The 20,228-nt window shown below is 49.8% G+C and overlaps 1 protein-coding gene across 1 annotated transcript; it reads left to right on the top strand.

Moving 5' to 3' along the window:
• The first annotated feature begins 2,479 nt into the window (after positions 1–2,479).
• On the top strand, positions 2,480–13,871 carry LOC134503237 (galectin-4-like). Its single transcript, XM_063311953.1, has 9 exons — positions 2,480–2,766; positions 6,164–6,252; positions 6,701–6,902; positions 7,946–8,089; positions 9,932–9,976; positions 10,584–10,613; positions 11,873–11,961; positions 12,827–12,986; positions 13,587–13,871. The coding sequence occupies exons 1-9, from the start codon at positions 2,563–2,565 to the stop codon at positions 13,731–13,733; spliced, it is 1,110 nt and encodes a 369-aa protein (XP_063168023.1). The 5' UTR covers positions 2,480–2,562; the 3' UTR covers positions 13,734–13,871.
• The last annotated feature ends 6,357 nt before the right edge of the window (positions 13,872–20,228 follow it).

Raw genomic sequence — 20,228 nt, 5'->3', positions numbered from 1 at the left:
CAGAAAAAAATCAGGAGGAGTCCAGTAGAACCTTTTCTGACTAGCAATTTTTATTTAAAAGCGGAAGCTTTTGTGAGCTGAAGTGCAAAAATCCGGAGATGACCAGCACCTTTTCCAACTAGTGCATTTTATTCCAAGGCAGATTGTTGAAAATAAAATGTGCCTGTTGGAAAGCAGGCTACCTGATTTTTTTTTTTTAATCGCTGTAGCTAACACGGTTCTCCTCCTCTCCTACAACCGCTGCGGACAGAAAGCGATTCTAATTTACTGTCGTTTACCTGCCACTCTTTGCCAGAGCAGGATTTGCGCCCAGGAAGTGAAACGTGGGGCTTCTAGACTTGGGGCTAACTTTACAAATGGAGCCCGGGCCTCCTGGGGCATAATCCTGATTGCGGGAGCAGTGTGGAAGTCAGCAGCAACAGCGACGTGATTCCGTGGTTCAGTTTAAGAGAAATCCAGGGGCCTTTGAGAAAGGACGTGCTTTATGTGAAGCCAACTTAATGGCCTGCTAGAACCACTGAAATGGAGCAGAGCTTATAACACAGCTGAGAAGCTGGCACAGAAAAAGAAAATTATCTTAGATAGCTTCAGTGAGCATGCCAGAGAAACACAGGTTATTGATCTTACACATTTAGCCCTCCCAAGCATGAAGAATCACACGCTTAGACAGATTAGGTTAAGAAGTAAAAGAATTTCTTACTTTATTGTTGCTTGTGTTACATCCATCTTGGTGGAAAAGATGAAGTTCCTTTGTTCTTCTTTCCTTTCTACTGTAAATACTTAGTTTTGCCCTAAACGCTCAGCCCTACAGCTGCCAAGAGCTGCGTGGAAGAAAGGGGAATTCCAGGCCCACCACATGGTGCCCAGAATGGAGGAGAGCAGCACACATCCGTGTGCTGGCTTCTGGTGGAAAAGAAGGAAGAGAGAAAGAGGAAGTGGGAGTGGCAACAAACAGCTTCCTCAGAGTTGCATTGTGGGACAACTTAATTCACATGTTAATTCACATGCAAATGAGGCATGCTGGATTTGCCAGAACTTCCAACTTACACCTGTGCTGCTGCTGGTATTGCATATCACTTCCCTGAGTGGTCTTTGTGCCATCTCCCTTGTGTAATTCATACATACACGGGGTCAGAGTCCAACCGGCAGGGCACAGTTGCAAACGCCACGTCATCTGCTCCTGCCTTTACCTCCCTGCTGCTTCCCCAGCACTGTCGTGCCCTCTGCCCCAATTAGCTGAGCAGCCCGGCCCTCCATCTCCCAAGTCGGTTTCCGTTCACCTCTGTCAGCTCGTTCAGCCAGGCATACCCCCCACCACCACACGAAACCTGCAAATTTATTTGCTGACACCTCCCCCCTCCAATGCCACTCCCTGGCTCAGCCTCTGCAGACGTCAAGCCTGCCTGTTACCCTAATGGATGCCTCCGTTAGAATTTCCACAGTGCTGATTTCCTGCTGATAGGACCGACTGGGCAGGGCTTGTAAGTTTGCTAGGCATGTGTCTGTTCCAGTGTCCACCGGATGACTCTTCCTTGGTGATGCTCAGGCAGAAATGCAAGTGGTGAGAACGTCCTTGAGCCTAGACAGAATGCCGTTGCCTGCCCCTGAGTTGGTGGGAAAATGTGGATGAAATCCAAGAAGGAAGTCAACCTGTCAGCCCCACAAGGCAGACCAGACTAAGAAACCAGTGCCCACAGGTCAGGGCTACTTTTACCATCACAGCTACAGGAGCAGAATCTTCAGCATCTGGATGTGCTTCCCCCTCCCTCCCTTTATCTTCGGGTGAAATAGGGGGGGCTTGTCTGAGATGTTTTCTCACATTACTTTCTTGGCCTGGGCTCAAGCCCTTCTTATCTGACCGTTGCGTTGGTAGTGTCTCTTCTGTAATGGTGTGTGAGAATGACCTTGGGAGACAGGAGGAAGAGTCGCAGACTAGGCAACGGTGAGACAAGAGGCAGCTGAGCCCGCAGAAGGAATGGGGTAGCCTGGCAAATGTCTCAGGAGGGACCTTCCCTAGTTCCTTGGCCTTAAAGGCGAGGGGGTAGAGTTGACCTTGCGGTAAAGCTCGTATTTCTGGGTGCGCTGCTTGTCTGGACTACCTTGCTAGGCTGACATCTTCCTTCAGGGCCATTCCCTGCATCCTCTACATCCTGTTTCCATGGTGGAACACATTTGTGGGGGAAGAACAGTGAAAGCAGTGACCTCTGTTCCTAGGCAAAGATTTCCCCCCTTTTCACTGCCTTTGGCATCCACGTAAGTGAGCTGGTTTGGAGTTAAATTTGACCCCATCCAACGGTCCCTTTTGGTTGTGAGATCTGCTGGACGAGGTGGGGAAGTCATAAGATCTCGCAAATCCAGATTAAAGTACATTTTCTGGTCAAATCCTCAGTTTACGTGTAGCACAAGTTTACTTCTGATCTGTTACTATCGCCTCCCCCAGGGGCGAACTCCCATCATCCTATCCTGTGTGGTCCTGGGCTGGGTGGGAATTCTGGAACTTGCAGTCCAACACGTTAGACGCACCAGGTCCAGGAGACACTGAGGTGGCAGTGCAGTTGGTGAATGGTGTGGCCTCTACCTGTCAAGACAGGTGGGCTGGTGCCAACTCCCCTGTGCTCCACCCTTTCCTCCTTGCCCTATAAAAGCAACACATTCAGTTGCTTCGGCCCTTGCGTCGGTGTTCAGTCTGGACCGGCAGCTCTAAAGGACCGTAGCGTCAGCATGGCTTACATCCCAGCGCCCGGCTACATGCCAGTTTATAACCCGGTAAGTGTCTCTCCCACCTGTCTCTGCTGGCCCTTAACGTTACTATATTCTTGCCTGCAGCCAGATTATTATACGCACAACGGTGGGGAAATACCGAAATACCCACGCTGGAGGAACAGATTGTAAAGATGTTAGAATTAGCAAAAATGGCAAAGCTGTCCTGTTCGGTCAGGGATAAAACAATAAGTCCTTTGATAAAAGACTGGAAACCTTTGATGGGCTTTTCGCTGAAAATGGGAAAAAAGTGAAATGGTGGTTTCCGGATTGGCTGATTGAAAAAAGGGTTGAATGTGGGATAGAAGAGATCTTCGTAATGTAATATTAAAGAGGGAGGAGGGTTGATAAGTTTGTGGGATCCTTGGTGCTCTTGGAGCTTGGTTTTATTTGTTTGTTTGTCTGTTTATTTATTAAATTTATATCACCGCCCATCTCCCCCAATGGGTTGCTTGAAGGAGTCCACAGTTTGACCCTGAGCTACATAGATCCTCTTCTAACCGGATAATAAGTTTGAAACTGCCGTAAAGAAGATCGGAAGTCACCTCGTTCATTATCTTTTTTTTTTTGGTCTTTCTACTGATCTCTGTGCTTTTTCTTTTATCTTTTTTCCTTTCTCTAACTTTTATTTCTTCACACGTCTTTCATCTATGTAAAAATCTTTAATAAAAATTATATTTAAAAAAACATTACTATATTCTACCTTAAGGATCCATCTCATTTAGAAAAATGACCTTCTGCTCAGTCATTCAGTAACTCGGCTGCCATAAACTTCCCCTTCTGCGGGGATTGGCCTCACATCTCCAGAACGCCCTGGCCTGTCTGAGCTGCCTCGAATCTTTCTTCGCTGCTGTATAAATAACTAAATGCCCCTTTAAAATATTTGGAGGGGAGGATGTTAAAAGAACAACGAATTAACTTGCACTTACAGTAAAGGTTGGTGGTCCTTTTTCAATCAAGGGAGTTGAGCTCCACCCCAAATTAATCCACCCCAGAGTAGAGAATATTTCTCTATCTCTGTTTTCTGCCTGCTTTATGAAGATTTTCTTCCAGCTGTAGAAGTCCAGAGACCCTCCCAAATAATAAAGATGGGGTGGGTTCTATCAAACTTGTCCTGTGGCACAGATAACCCGCTCTGAAAGATGGCATTAGGGATTACATTGTTGCCCTTTTTTAAAATTCTCAGTCCAGACAGGGTTTGAGAAGAAACAGTCCTATCAGGGGTAATGCCATTCAAAGTATCTTCCCCCCTTAAAATTAAATTATTTGCTACTTAAAGTGCAATTAAGTGCTGTGTTTTGCTGGGTGGAAGAGAGCCAGTTTGGTGGAGTGGTTAAGGCATCAGGCTAAAAACCAGCAGACCGTAAGTTTCAGTCTTGCCTTAGGCATGAAGCCAGCTGGGTGACCTTGTGCCAGTCCCCCTCAGCCCTGGGAAGGAGGCCAGGGCAAACCACTTCCGAAAAACCTTGCCAGGAAAACTGCCAGGCAGGCAGTCAGCACTGACTTGAAGGCTCTATCTATCTATCATCTATCTATCTATCTATCTATCTATCTATCTATCTATCTATCTATCTATCTATCTATCTATCTATCTATCTATAATCTATATCAGCGTTTCTCAACCTTGGCAACTTTAAGAGACGTGGACTTCAATTCCCAGAATTGCCCAGCTGGGGAATTCTGGGAGTTGAAGTCCACACCTCTTAAAGTTGCCAAGGCTGAGAAACAATCTCTCATCTCTTTATCTATCACCTACCTACCTACCTACCTACCTACCTACCTATCTATCTATCATCTGTCTAACTATCATCTAACTATCATCTATATCTATCTATCATATCTATCATCACTCTGTCTGTCTGTCTATCTAGCACTACACCATCATCTTTGCTGGACGGAGAATGGCACAGGCACAGGATGGCCTGGGCAGAACCCGCCCTCTGCAATGGGCTGTAGGAATTACTTTGAGGAATACCAAGAAAAGCGGCAACCAAGACAACAGGATAAAAGAAATCTGAGTCTGGGGCAGGAATGTAATTCGAGGAAGTGTCTCGGACAAGACCCTCCTCAGTCCTCTTGTAGATAAAGGAAGGGAGGTGGGAAGTGCATCCAGACTTGCAGGATTGATATCAGCCCTTCGAAGTAGACCAGACTAGGGAACCGAAGACATGCCTGCTAATAAAACTTTTAGGGTGGCAGAATCTGGCTGGTCTGGATCCTGCAGGCAGACATCTGCCAGCAAACCACCAAGCGCAGGGACCACCCAGCGCTCTGCCGTTCAACTTTGAGCTCGAGAGGTTCTGATCGATTGGAAGAAAGGGAAATAGTTGTCACTTATTTACCAAAGTGAATTAAAATAAATTGGCCAAACTTCCCACACTCGTTCAGATCCCCCGCTTTTTAAAAGCGATTCCTCCCAGCCAGGGTGCACAGTCAGAGCCACAGCAGCCTTCCCATCGGCCTGCAGATAAAACGTCGTTCTCCTATAAAACCCCCAGAAATGCAGAGGGAAAGGTAAATGCCCCTCTGCTCCCAGTGGCCTGGCCCAGTTGGCACTTGCAGCGTTTCTCCTGCCCTCCGGAGTTCCCCCTGTGCATGGAGAGATCTGATAAGATGCTGGCGTCCAGCCAGCCTTGCTCAATCCACCAATTAGCCCGTAGACCTAAAAGCAGAGCTGGTCCATGGCTGCTGTTCTGGTGCTTCCGCCACGCCTTTGTTCCCCTGCCACGCTGGGTGGATTAATCATTAGCCCCCTCACAAAGCCGCCTCACAAGATCTTCGTGTGACTCTGTGGAAGCCACAGGGAAAGGCTGATACAGGGCACGGGTTGCAGCCAGGTGGTTTGAAAGTCTAAGCTGCGTTTTGCAGTCAAGTCACAGCCATTATCGAGGGTGTCTGCCAAGGGTGGTCAAAAAAGTCAAAATGGTGGCTACGATGCTGCAATTGAAGCTCCACCGGTTTCTTGTTGCGCATAAGACAACAGGCAGAACTTCAACTGCACTGTGGTTACCCACCGTCCCGGCTTTTTTAGCACCCCCTCAAGACACCCCTGGTTGCTATCGGTCTTTTTTCAGCCACATTTTGTATCTTCTGAATTGATGCCACGAGCCACGCAATTACCAAACATGTTTTTTCATCAAAGGGGCTAACCCAGTGTTTCTCAACCTTGGCAACTTCAAGATGTGGGGACTTCAACTCCCAGAATTCCCCAGCCAGCCATGGGGAATTCTGGGAGTTGAAGTCCCCACATCTTGAAGTTGCCAAGGTTGAGAAACACTGGGCTAGAAAGCTCTCTCTGTGTGTGTTTAAAGAACAGCTGCAGTTCTGGCAAAACATGTGGAGTGGTGCCTTAAGATGATCCTGTCGGTTTATGATCTTCAGTTCATCATTTTCTGTCTTCCAGACCCTCCCATATAATCAGCCTGTCCCCGGTGGACTCCGTCCTGGGATGTCTGTATATCTGCAAGGCATGGTGCCCAAACATACCAACAGGTAACAGGCCTTGGGGGCCCACAGGAAGGGCAAGATGCTACCTTACTCAAAATGAGGAGGAGGAGTTTTTAAGGGTAGTTTATGTAATCCAAATTCTGCACCAAGATTGTCCCAAAACTCTGGCATCGATGCATTTGTTTGCAAAGCCAGCAAAGAAATGGACGTTTCCTGCTCATGGGATTCCAAGCCCTGGTTAGAGTTTTCACTCTGGCCCCTGAAAGCTTTTCTTGGTTCTTTGGTATACTTCCACTTCCAACTCAACTAAGGCATGAGGGCTAGGAACTTGATTCTTCCCTTCAGACAAAAAACCAGCGTCCTACAGGTTCTAGCTTCAGGGCAACGGACGCTTCCGGGGACATCGGAGAAAGGAGGGGGCAGAACTCTACTCTGAGGTTCCTGCACCTCCCTTTTAATTTTCCTCTCCCTTTTTTCTCTCTCTCTCTTCCAGATTCCGGGTGAACTTTGCCTGTGGCCAGCACGAGGGGGCTGACGTTGCCTTCCACTTCAACCCTCGCTTTGATGGGCGGGACAAAATTGTGCTCAACACGTTTCAGGGTGGCGCGTGGGGGAAGGAAGAGCATCACGGGATGCCCTTCCAAAAGGGCCAGCATTTCGAGGTCATCTTCATTGTCAATGATGCAGGATACCAGGTTGGTACAAGTAACCGAGGCTCCGTGGAGGGGAGCACATGCCTCTGTGTTTCACCCCCAGAATTCACTGTTTGTCTGGAATGCACCGAGAATGCATTTAATACCAACTTCCCCAAATTGATATCTTCCAGATGGGATGGAAATGATGTACAGGTTGTCCTCGTTTAGCGACCACAATTGGGACTGGCAACTTGGTCATTAAGCGAAGCGATCGCTAAGTGAAACCACGACTGTGCTTACAACCTAACGTTAGCTTTCCTTTGCTTTACAGCAGTGTTTCTCAATCTCAGCAACTTTAAGATGTATGGACTTCAACTCCCAGAATTCCCCAGGGAATTCTGGGAGTTGAAGTCCATACATCTTAAAGTTGCTGAGATTGAGAAACACTGCCTTACAGATCTGTGAAGTTTGTAAATGCAAGGACCTGTTGCAAAGTTACTTTTTTGTCACTGTTTGTAACTGTGAATGGTCACTAAACAAGGCAGTCACTAAACGAGGACAACCTGTAGCTGAAGGAAGAAACTTTTGGTCCAGGGGGAAAAACGTTATCTTAAAATTATACATTGTTTTCTTTTCAATCACATAGTTTATAGTTTCCCTCTTTTTAGCAAAGTTTGTCATTTAGTAATAACTCCTTGTGGTCCCTGGAGAGGAAGGTAGTCTGGAGGGGGAGAGGGGTCAAAAAAGTCAAGATGGTGGCTGTAATTACACAACCAAATGCTTCTCCATTTTTACATGTACACATTTTGACCTTTTTGACCCCCCTCTAGGGCTACCTGCCCAACTTTGGAAGCTGCACATTAGAAGTTATTCTGATTTTAAAAAATATTTTCCATTGTATATTGTCAACACTATTTCTCCCACCTCGGCTGACCTGGAGCCCACCAAGGATTGTGATGCTCCATTTTCCCCATCCGAAAAATGGGTCCTGCTTTCGCTCCGCCTCCCCGGGTGGTGGGGGGCTCCTGGCAAGGATAAAGAGTTTTTTCCTGTAGAGAAAATGGGTGATCCAAATTGAGACTTGATCTCTTCGGCTTTGCCAGATCCTGGTGAACAGGAACCCCTTCTGCAGCTACGGGCACAGGATCCCCCCTCAGCGCGTGCAGGTTGTGAGTGCCGATGGAGACCTGGAGTTGCAGTCTCTGACCGTGATGGGGGGACCAATGATGGGGAACATGGGAAACATGGTAAGCGTCCGGTATCAACAAGTCAGCCCCTCCTGATCCTTGATATCGCTAATGGTATGTGGGAAAGACCTTGGGAGACTGGGCCAAGAGATGCTGCCAAGGGAACGGTGGGATAAGAGATGGCATAGCCCGCAGCTGAATAGAGGCTCAGAAGAGACCCTCCCTAGTTTTCAGGAAAGTAAAAGGAAAGGAGGTATGATGGTATGTGGCAAAGACCTCGGGAGACCAGATGAAGAGTTGCTGCCAAGGGAATGGTGGGATAAGAGTCAGCATAGCCTGCAGCTGGATAGTGGGAGGTGGAAGAGGCTCAGGAGGGACCCTCCCTAGTTTCTCGGGCTGTAAAGGAGACAGCAGGAGATTTGTACTTTCAGACTTGCCAGATTCTGTTCATGTAGCCTTAAAATAAGGTTGAATTAGCTCATCTGGCTGTGATTCCTGTCTGGTTTACCATGCAAGGCCAACAATATCTATTTTGGGAATTGATTCTGGGCTGCTTCAGTCCCCAAGCTGCCACGTTCTCTTTCTTCCTCCAGTCTCTCTTCTTGATGCATCTTACTTGACTGCTAATAATCGCTGCCACTCTGGTTCCTCAGAAGCTGTCCCTTGGCTTACAGACCAGACACGCTAGCCTAGGGTGATACCAGGACCAGCAACTGAACAAGGAGCAAATTTCCCCCAGGCCAGGGTCCCACTCTCCACCGTGCAGATAACCATAAAGCAGTGTTTCTCACCCTTGGCAACTGGCAAGCCTGGCTGGGGAACTCTGGGAGTTGATGGCTACACATCTTAGAGTTGCCAAGGTTGAGAAACATTGCCATAAAGGATTGAGGATCCTTTCTAAAGGAACAATCCATAGTTCCACCGATTTAAACTGCCTATTTCCTCTTAAAACATGGAAGGATCTGGCTATCGCAGGGTTTTTCAACCAGGGTTCCGTGGCACCCTCATGTCCTGCGTGAGATCACTGGGGGTTCCCTGGGAGATCACGATTTATTTAAAAAATTATTTCAAATCTGGGCAACTTCACACGAAAGAGGTACGTTTCATTCTTTATTTTTAGTTTAAGAACACCGTGGATGCATATAGACAGGCCTTCCCATGAAACGAATATAATATTTTTGTAACTCCTGGCCTATCTTTGAGCCTGAATGTGCAGGGGGTCCCCCAGGCATGAAAAATATTTCAAGGGTTCCTCTAGGGTCAAATGGTTGAGAAAGGCTGGGCTACAGGGAGCAGCCCCACCCCCCTTCCTAGTTAATTACTCCCCATGCTTGTTTTTCCAGCTTAGGGGATGCCCACACATCTTATTAGCAAAGGGGAATGCCAGGGAGTGTGCAATGGCTGAACACAGCAACCTGCATCTTCAGTCACAAGATCCGAAGTCTGTTGCATGTGCTTTATCAGCTGAAAACCCACACTCTGAGACTCAGGCTGATAACCCTCTTGAAACATCCACAAAAGATGGGTGGGCCAAGGCCACCGACCTTGAAATTTTTGGCTTGGTGCAAATCCCTTTCGGTGATTTTGCACAACAAAGGCGACAAACCGAAAACCGTATCTTAAGAGCCGAGTTCAGTTGCTGCTCTTTTTTTGCTTCTGTAGCATGATACAATCCCTGGCGCACTTGAGCACCGCGAAGTTAACTTAACACACTTAATCCGTATGCTCCATTCAGGCCATAGAGTGATTCTCGACAGGCTAAGCTACCTCTGCAAAACCAATCAAAGTTAAAACTAACTGAGTTGAACAAGGGGTACAAAGGCACCCACGAGGCTTCAACTGACCACCTTCAGGGTGAACGTGCCGCAGACACCCTGCCACCGTTGTCTTCCTATTCTTTAGGGCATGATGCCGAACCCTGGATATGGGCCACCACAAAATCTTCCTGTAAGTATTCCAAAGGGAAAAAAGGGGGCAAGGGGAAGGGACATCCAGGGCTGGAGGTCAAAAAAGTCACAATGCCAGCTGCAACAGAGCAGTCAAAAACCTGCGTCTTGCAGTGAATTGCAGCCACTTCTGGGGTGGAGCAGCTGTTTCAGACACTTCCTGTGGTCTGGGTTCAGTTTCAGTTTTTCTAATTGCAGAATTAGGAAAACGTTGAAGACTCACTTCTCCAGAGCCCCCCAACCCTCAGGGCATGATGCCAGATTCTAGCTCCCTGTCTCTCCAGTACAGTGTTTCTCAACCGTGGCAACTTGAAGATGTGTGGACTCCAACTCCCAGAATTCCCCAGCCAGCAATATTGTTGAAGTCCCTGCACTCCCCAACCCCCATTAGACTATTGCATGCATGTCTATTCAGCCAGCATGAGCCCCTGGACACCGGCCTGGTGCTAAGCAAGTAGAAATGGAAAAGTCTTGCCCCGTTCCTCAGAATCCTAAAACCACCATTGGGTTGTCCACTGGACTGGGAGATTCAGGAAAAGGAAAATGGCCAGGGATTTAGGAGAAAAATGTGAGTTGTTAACAACCTCTTTGGATTTCTTTCCTACTAGATGATGATGGCCCCTGCAGACTACCACCCGGTACGTAGCAAGAGATTTGCTAACCCAGCCTTCCCCCCTTATTTTAGCCCCGAATTGCAGCATGGGACAGAAACCAGGAGGTGGGGAGTCTGTCTGTGCATGTGTGCATTCAGGTGCAATTCAAGGAGCCTTGTATTTCCTGCTATTTGGCTTACGGTGAACAATGAGGACTAGAAACTCAAAATTTTACTAAGTAATCTGCCAAGTGCTTAACACTTGGTTTTGGTTCATTATGCCTCTAAAAATCACAAGGAAGGAAGGAAGGAAGGAAGGAAGGAAGGAAGGAAGGAAGGAAGGAAGGAAGGAAGGAAGGAAGGAAGGAAGGGTGAATGGAACATTTAAGAGAAAATTGGCTTATTCAAGGTTAACAAGGGGACTAACATTAGTCCCTTCCCCCCATGTTAAAAGCTGCCCCCTCCCCATGACTCAGAAAACTTCTAGTTGAACAAGTAGTTAGAGAAGTTGGGATGGAAGGAGGCTGTTTGCCAATGTGGGGCAGAGTAGACAGAAAAACAGATATATTGCACCATAAAGTAATGAACACTCCTGAAAAACAAGCAAATAAAGGTTAATCCTAAACTTGCTGATCATATTGTGTATATATGGTGAAAATACATCGGAGAAGATACACGCTGTTGTATCTGCAGATGGGTGTGAAATAAAGAGCCAGATCTTGATCCCAAAGTGTCTGGAATCGATCATAGGTTTCTTTAGTTTGGATTTAGCATGTTGCAAGAAACCAGCTGTAGAGCCAAGGCTTATGACTTGATCCATAAACCCAGTCTTTTGTGATGCAAACCAAGGGTTTCCGCAGGGTTTCCGCAAGATGTGATCAAAAAAACTCAACACAGTGGCCACGTGGGCACCATTACAACTCTATTTTTTATGTGCATTGCACATAAAAAGATAGGCCAGGCTTTGATGGCACTGTCCAGGCTGCCATTTTGACTTTTTTGACCACCCTCTGCGCACAGCCCTGCTGAGCAAACCAACTGCTTGAACCCAGCCGGTGTCTTACTTTTGAGGCCAAAAGTTGGCTTGCCTGTTTAAAGGAAGCGATGCTTGTAACCACCAAGGAGCATCCGAGACAAGATCCCGCAAGCCACCTTGTGCCCCGTGCTGTGGGTCTCCTGCTTGGCACCCCAAGGCCTACTGGATTGCCACGCACCTTGACCCCCAGCTAGCAGGGCCCAGAGCCACAGGGTTGGAGGGGGGCATTAAATGTAATCCAAGTGTAACCCAGATCGTGTCTTTTTCAGCCGGTGCCCTACACGGGCAACATCCTTGGAGGTCTGGGAGCCAAGAGGACAATCGTGGTCCGAGGCTTCATTCCAGTGAACGCAAACAGGTCTCGGCTTGCTTTCCCTATGCGTTTCCGGATTTGGGCAGAGGAATGGAATTGTGATAACCATTGGGCTTCACTGCCTTCCTACAGCGTTAGGGCCTGGCGTAAACCTTTCCCAGGTCATCTCCTTTCTATGACTGTCCCATCTACTCTACCCATCCGCAGGATTTGCCCAGAGGACAAGGAGCTTAAGGGGAGCGGAAGTACAATTGCACACAGTAAAAACATAGTCTGTGGAACTCACTGCCACAAGAAGAAGCAAGGGCTGTTAGCTTTGGACAGGGTTCCCCAAAGGGGTCAATATCGATCCCCAAGGGTCGATGGGACTATCCATTATTGCTGTGGTTGTTATTATCCGTAGTACTAGTTTATTAAATAAATTTCATATAATAAAAGTTAGGGGGTCAACGAACAATCTGAAACTTCATGAAGGGGTCGATGAGCGGAAGAGTTTGGGGGGCCCTGGTTTAGGAGGTGGGTTTAAAGAATGATTAGGACCCAAACTGTCATTAAGGAGGGATCAGCTGTTCTTCATCAAAACAATGCTGTTCACTGGTAGACCACTGCTGAATATGGGTTTTTTCCCCCTGTATTTGTCTAATTTGTAGCCCACTGAGAGTTGGCTTTGAGTGTGGCAGGATGTAAATGCAATGAATAAATAGCTAAAATGCTAAACAGAGCTTCCACATTCAGCAGCAGTCTACCGATAAATAATATTTGGAAAAAGGAACAAGAGCTGTTTTTTTCCCCCCTTTTCCCTTTACTCATGGGAGCACCTGGCAGGCTGCTATGGAGAAGAGGGTGGGGGGAAATCAGATTTAATCAAAAAGCCTAGTCTTCAATGCCTGTTTTTTCCTCCATTTCCAAGGTTCAAGATCAATTTTATGGCCGGGCAGGATATCGTTCTGCACATTAATCCACGCATGGATGAGAGAGCCGTGGTGCGCAACAGCTTCCTGAATGGCTGCTGGGGAGCTGAGGAACGGGACCTGCCCTTTAACCCTTTCCAACCCGGGCAGTACTTTGATGTGAGTTGGCTTTGATTCCAGCAGGGGTGTCTGCAGGGAGGAGGTCAAAAAAGTCAATATGGCAGCCGCAGCTATGCAATTCACATCTTGCCCCTATTTTGGGTGGCTCGTGCGGACACCCCTGGATTTTAAGCAAGGAGCTTGGCTGGTTGGCTGGCAAGAATGCAGGCAAGCAGTGGGGGCCAGAGAGAAGATCCAGCGTGGGGCCTTCCAGAGGTGTAAGACTCCGTCTCCCATAATTCCCAGCTAGCACAGCCTCGAGGAGTTAAAATCGAACTTCTGGGATGCTGGTGCAATAAATGCTCCCTCTAGTGGAGAAGATTGGCACTGCCTCTCCAAAAGGCCATTCAGCATCCAGTTTCCAGCTCTCTGTTGGAAAATGGGTCTAGTTGCCTTCTGGGCTTTTGGGGGTGTCAAAAAATAATCAGGGTGGCAGAGGCGATCCCCTGATGGAAGCCACGCCCCTTATGTAGCTGGGGTGATTTTTGATGTTGATGCAAGCTGCGGAGGGTGTGGGCTGCAGAGCCTTCTGCCTGGAGGACTGGAGGTGGTCCAGATGGGCTAGTTCGGCTGTGCTAACTTCCTTCTTCTCTTCCCCAGCTCTCAATCCGCTGCGGCAATCACCGGTTCAAGGTTTACATCAACGGCCAGCCCTTCTTCAACTACGCCCATCGTTACCGCAATTTTGCACAGGTCAACACCCTCCAGATTGACGGCGATGTGGTCCTTTCCTACATCCAGTGCTAAGCATAGGGGCAGGGTCAGAGAGCAGCACTGGCACAGACCCCCATTTCTCTTTCTCTCGAGGTCTGCCAGGACACGCAGAGTCCTGCTTGACTGGAGCGGCCTACAAGCTCCAGTAAATCAATCAGTCAATCAATCAATCAATCAGTCAGACACTGGAGAAAAATAGAGAATATTAAGCAGCATTTTCAATAAAGCATCTTGGTCAACCAATGCAACAGGCTTACTTTTCTGCCCCCTGAAATTTAAAGGCAAGAATGAACTTCCTTAGGAATTTAAAAAGGCAACCCCCAGTTCCCCACGGCTGGGTCCAGGTAGTGGTTATGCAGTCTCTGCTGAGTCAGATTTAATTCTTGTTTTCTCCTAGCTGTTGCATTCAACAGAATCATGGATTGGTATCTGTTCTATCTGTACCAGTGTTTTTCAAACTTGGCCACTTTAAGATGTGTGGACTTCAACTCCCAGAATTCCCTTCTTCAGACTTGGCCACTTTTAGATGTGTGGACTTCAACTCCCAGAATTCCCTTCTTCAGACTTGGCAACTTTTAAGATGTGTGGACTTCAACTCAAGCCCCTACTGGGAATTCTGGGAGTTGAAGTCCACACATCTTAAAGTAGCCAAGGTTGAGAAACACTGATCTATACATTCCTCTATCAATAAGTACCTGTAGAATCTATAGATCTGGAAGCTGTCAAGTTAAGGAAGGCTATTACAAGACCTCCATCACCTACTTTCTGACTACTGAGATTTTAAGATTTTAAATATTTTCCACTGAGAAATTTCTCAAGGGGAGAGGCAGGAGCTGGCTTGAAAACTTCATTACCAAGTTACTGGTATTTATTTATGTATGACTCAAAAGCACAGTTAAAATACAAAATCGCCCAACGTAAAAAAATCTGTTTATAACGGAAACTGAACATAACCAGAGTTTGTTCCGATCCAGCAGCTCTGAAGAGCCATTGCTGTAGAATTTCTGTCTACCTTTCTGGAACCTTCAGAACTGCGGTCACTTAGCAAGAGAAGCCCACCTGCCTGTTGGGACCAGCTGGAGTGGCTCATGGCTCGGGGGAGGTTAGCTGAGACCTCCAAGAACTATCTATGGGGACATGCCACGGCGCACATGCGGCTGCTTCACTATCAGTCTGTCATGAGTGCCGTTGAGCTGAAGACATCAGCACAACGGCACACATGACAATACCGAGGAAGCAGAGGAAGGGACTTAAGATAAGCAAAGCACGCACAACAACAGACACAGACCCCGGCCGGATGATTCAGCCATCAGGACACAAAAGAGGAAGAAGGAAAGACAAAGACAGGGCGGATCACGAGGCACACCTAAGCTGTTAGCAAAAGCGCAACGGAGATCGCCCAGCTGACAGCAATCACCGGCTGAAGGAAGAAACCGATGATGGGCAATCCCGGGGCACCAGCTGGGGCCCCGCAACCCTTCACCTACCGGCACGAAAGCATGCAGGACAAAGGGGGGATGACGCAACCCAAGGTGAGGGGGCGCTGACCGGCGCGGGGTATTTAAACCCCGCACCGGCGCGCTCCCTTCACTCTCAGCTTTTTTCGCGTCTAGCTCTACGTTTGAATAAACCTGAACCTGCTCTTCTCTGAATCAGCATCTGTGTTTTACTCAGCGGTAGGCAGCGCATGACATAAAGCTGAGAGTCACAAACTCAGCCTTGCCGAGCCCCACCGGACAACAACGAGCCGCAGGAGGAATAGACGGCGAGAAGAACCCGAGCGATGGGGCCGACGCATCGCGGCCAAGGCGGGCGAACTGCACGGCAAGAAGCGGAGGAGGACTGATCGAGGCCAGAGGCACCGCGGACCCCAGGAGCCACGGACACCCTCCCGGCCCACCCCAAGCCTCAGCTCCAACCCCAGAGGGAGGCGGAGGCGACCCGGCCACGGGAGGGAGCAACATACCTCCCGAGACCCGCGGAGACCCCCCCGCCCCACATCGCACCCCAGCCACAGGCGTGGAGCGTCAGCCCAACTGCGGCAAGCACGGTGGAGGACGGAGAGGCAACCCAGCCGATTCACTTCCAAATGGAGGAAGCTGACCAGCGGACGGGAACGCCTGAACCCCACCGGCGGCTCAACCCTGCGGAAACACGGACAGACCCGACCCCAGCTGCGGCGCGGATCTCGGACGGGGAAACACAAGCCAGACTCGCGGCCATGGAGGCCCAGCTAAAGGACCTCAGGACCATGCTGCAATCGCTGATGTCCCCTGCGCCTCACAACGACGTTCCCGTGCAGGTACACACCCCGATCCACACCCCGAGCGGGTCGTCGCACCCCCATGGGCCAAATGCTAACCAACAAGCGTCCCAGGCGGACGAAGCCATGGGTCGGGAAGCGAGAAGAGGGGACTCACCGAATGCCCGGGCCCCAAAGGACTTCCCCATTTTCTTCGACGGGAACCCCGCGAAACTGTCGTTCTTCATCACGAACGCCAGGGAGTTCATGGGGCGGCACGGACACTCCTTTAACTCAGAAGCGGACAAGATCGCAGCCGTGGCGATCAAACTACAAGACAGGGCGGCGGACTGGTACGTCCAAATGTACGAGTCCAACTCCCCCACCCTCTCTGACTTCCATGCCTTCATCACCGAGATGAAGCGCTACTTTGAGGACCCGCTAGCCAAAGAGAGGGCTAAAAGCGCACTCCAAAGCCTCAAACAGGGCGCACGAACTGTCCCGGACTACGCCCTCGAATTTAAAGCCCTCGCAGGGAAGATCAACGACTGGTCCGAGACCACCCTGCTAGAAATGTTCAAAAGGGGCCTCAACCGCGAGGTACTCCAATGGGCTCTCTACCGGGACGACCCGGAGACTCTGCAAGGCTGGATCCACCTCGCGGGGAGAGCGGAACACGCGCACCGCACCTTCCTAATGGCGACGACAGAAGACAAAACCAACACCAGCCCAAAGGTACCCGCGCCACACATGGGGCCGGCCGGCCCCACATACCAAAAGAAGAGGTTTACTCGCGGGCCCTGCGGGAGGTGCGGAAAAATGGGGCACAAAACGGCAGATTGCTTCTCCAACCGAACCCTAGCTAGCGCTCCCAAACCCGCACCAAAACCTAGCCTCAAACCAACGAACCCGCCGTCGCCCCCCCACCGCCGAATGACCGGAGCCCCAGAGGTCCTCAATGCCACCCTGGAACAATTCATACGCTCATACACCAACTACCACCAAGACGACTGGGTCGAACTGCTCCCGTTCGCAGAAGTCGCATACAATAACGCCGTCCACACGAGCACGGGGAAAACCCCGTTCGAAGTAGTCTCTGGGCGCGACTTCGTACCCATACCGGAGCTACCGCAACCCCCGGGACCCCAAGTGGACGCTTGTGACTGGGGACGGAAGATTGCGGAATCGTGGCCGATAATCACGGCAGCGCTGAAGGAAGCACAGGCGGCCTACAAAGAGCAGGCCGACAAGCACCGGTGCCAGCAACCGACGTTCCAGGCAGGGGATATGGTCTACCTATCCACCAAATTCCTGAAGTCACCGCAACCCTCGAAAAAACTGGGGCCTAAGTATATCGGGCCGCTTCGAGTGACACAGGTAGTGAACCCGGTGGCAATACGCCTGGACCTGCCGCACAATCTACGGAGACTCCACCCGGTGTTTCACACCAGCCTCCTGAAACCTGCAACCACCTCTCGATGGCACCCAAGCACGGCACTGCCCTCCCCAGTGATGATCGACGGCCAACAACATTTCGAAGTAAGAGACATACTCGACTCTCGCCGTCAACGGGGAACACTACACTACCTAGTAAGGTGGAAACACTTCCCCCACCCAGAATGGGTGGCGGCGCAACACGTCAAGGCGCCAGACCTGACCCGGGCATTCCACAGGACGTACCCCGACAAGCCAAAGGGTCGCCAAGCCGAACCGGCCCCTGAACACCCTTTCCCCCGCGGGCCTCCCCCCCCACCCGCCGCGCCCCCAGGGGAAAGGGCCCCCCAAGCCCGCGACTTGAGTAGACCTCCTCCCCCCCGGGACTCACCCTCCCCCCGCCCCGAGCCCACGAGGGAGTGACGATTGGTCACCAGTGCATGCCTGGGGGCAACGCCCAGGATGCACACATACAATGGCGATCGCACAATGCATAAAGATAAGGTTCCTACCTGGAGCTGAAAAGCACCCGACGAGCCACGCCTCTTCCCTCGACGAACTGAGCCAAACAAGCAGGGTGTGGCCGGGGCATGCGCACGCCCAGGGTGTGGTCGGGGCATGCGCACTCGGAACACACCCTAAAGATGGACACGAGGTAGAGGGCGGAACAGAGGGAGGGGCGAAAACACTCCGGCGGGAAATTTAAAAAAAAAATAATAATTTTTTTGACAGCTCTTCTGGAGAAAACCGGAAGGCCGGGGGGGGGCACTATTCGGATGGGGGGCAGTCTGTCATGAGTGCCGTTGAGCTGAAGACATCAGCACAACGGCACACATGACAATACCGAGGAGCAGAGGAAGGGACTTAAGATAAGCATAGCACGCACAACAACAGACACAGACCCCGGCCGGATGATTCAGCCATCAGGACACAAAAGAGGAAGAAGGAAAGACAAAGACAGGGCGGATCACGAGGCACACCTGAAGCTGTCAGCAAAGCGCAACGGAGATCGCCCAGCTGACAGCAATCACCGGCTGAAGGAAGAAACCGATGATGGGCAATCCCGGGGCACCAGCTGGTGCCCCGCAACCCTTCACCTACCGGCACGAAAGCATGCAGGACAAAGGGGGGATGACGCAACCCAAGGTGAGGGGGCGCTGGCCGGCGCGGGGTATTTAAACCCCGCACCGGCGCGCTCCCTTCACTCTCAGCTTTTTTCGCGTCTAGCTCTACGTTTGAATAAACCTGAACCTGCTCTTCTCTGAATCAGCGTCTGTGTTTTACTCAGCGGTAGGCAGCGCATGACACAGTCTCTGAACAAAGATATCAACGACCATAATAATGGATATCCATAGCCAAGTTGAAGAGGAGAGGAGAAGAATAGAATAGAATAGAATAGAATAGAATAGAATAGAATAGAATAGAATAGAATAGAATAGAATAGAATAGAATAGAATAGAATAGAATAGAATAGACTTTTATTGTCATTCCACTGTATACCAAGGTGCACATTAAAATGAAATTCTGTTCACGAAAAAATAATTACTATAACATATAGTATTTATTTTTACCATTCCACTCCCCTAATCGTTATCCCTAATAAATATCACGGTCCTACATACAGCATGTGCCACAATGAAATGAGAGGGGATTTTTAAGAGTTCAGGAGCCGAACAGCCCAGGGGACAAAACTCTTGCCTAATCTAGCTGTTCTTCATCAAATGCAACGGAACCTTTTCCCAGAGGGCAACAAGGAGATGAAGCCACAACGAGGACGGGAGGGGCACTGGCAATATTTTGGGCCCCAGACAGACAGCTTGTACGTGCTGTATCCCGAATGGGAGGAAGTGAGATCCCAGTTATCCCCTCGGCTACCCTCTCCACCTGCTGCACAGGCTTCTTATCCGAGGCACCACACAGAAGGTCTTTCTTTCGGCCACAGGGCATTCACACCCTACAATTCTGCCCGAAGCCAATGACACAAGCTTGGCCAGGAAGACAACCAATCTTTACCTGCTGAAGGCTGCTGTCCCTTGCATCTCACCATTTCACCAGGGAAGTCAAGTCACTTACTGTAGGAATTTGCTCTGTTGCCCCGTTAGCGTAGGAATGGGATTCTTCTGCTGAGGGTGACCCTGATTTTGCAAAGCATTTTCTTCCCAAGGCTGCCTTCGGAAGCTGCAGCCCTGGGAAGTGCTGAGCAGGTGACCGCCTCGCTCATCCATAAAACATGATCTTCCACTGGCTTTCTCAGCCCTCATCCGTAAACAAGTGCTATGAATCATCCAGGATCACAGCCCGGTGATGAAACAAATGTCTCCCTTGAATGGCTTGGATCTAATCTGCTGGCGGATGCTCTTTCCTGGGGGAGGCGGTCAGGAACCTACTGATTCCCTTTTGATGAGCACAACCTCCCCCTTCAAGCTAGGGCCATCGACCAGGTGGGGTCAAAAAAGTCAAGATGGCGCCCGCAACCGCAGGATCAAAGCCCCACCTCTCTTCATGCCAGGTGTCTCCAAAAGGGATGGGCCATCAATCATACCAGCCCCAACCCATAACTGGTCTAAGGGACTGCGGTCTCTGCAACGCCACCAAAAACATCATGCCAGTCAAGACCAGTGTTTCTCAACCTTGGCAACTTTCAGCCGTGTGGACTTCAACTCCCAGAATTCCCCAGCATGGCTGGCTGGGGAATTCTGGGAGTTTATTTGTTTGTCTATTTATCAAATTTTATCACCGCCCATCTCCCCCCAAAGGAGGGACTCTGGGAGGTTTACAATAAAAAGTTCTAGTTGAGCTGAGTTGCAGTCCACACGTCTTGAAGTTGCCAAGGTCGAGAAACTGTGGGCAAG

This window comes from Candoia aspera, chromosome 10 (genome assembly GCF_035149785.1).
Source record: "Candoia aspera isolate rCanAsp1 chromosome 10, rCanAsp1.hap2, whole genome shotgun sequence".
NCBI classification, from domain to species: domain Eukaryota; kingdom Metazoa; phylum Chordata; class Lepidosauria; order Squamata; family Boidae; genus Candoia; species Candoia aspera.
The sequence above is the reverse complement of the archived record's forward strand: the minus strand, read 5'-3'. Positions and strand labels throughout refer to the sequence as shown.

Coding starts and splice junctions, on each gene's coding strand:
- LOC134503237 (XM_063311953.1), top strand. CDS start 2,563: ATGGTGTGGCCTCTACCTGTCAAGACAGGTGGGCTGGTGCCAACTCCC. Junction 6,903..7,945: donor TCAATGATGCAGGATACCAG/GTTGGTACAAGT, acceptor CGGCTTTGCCAG/ATCCTGGTGAACAGGAACCC. Junction 8,090..9,931: donor TGGGGAACATGGGAAACATG/GTAAGCGTCCGG, acceptor CCTATTCTTTAG/GGCATGATGCCGAACCCTGG.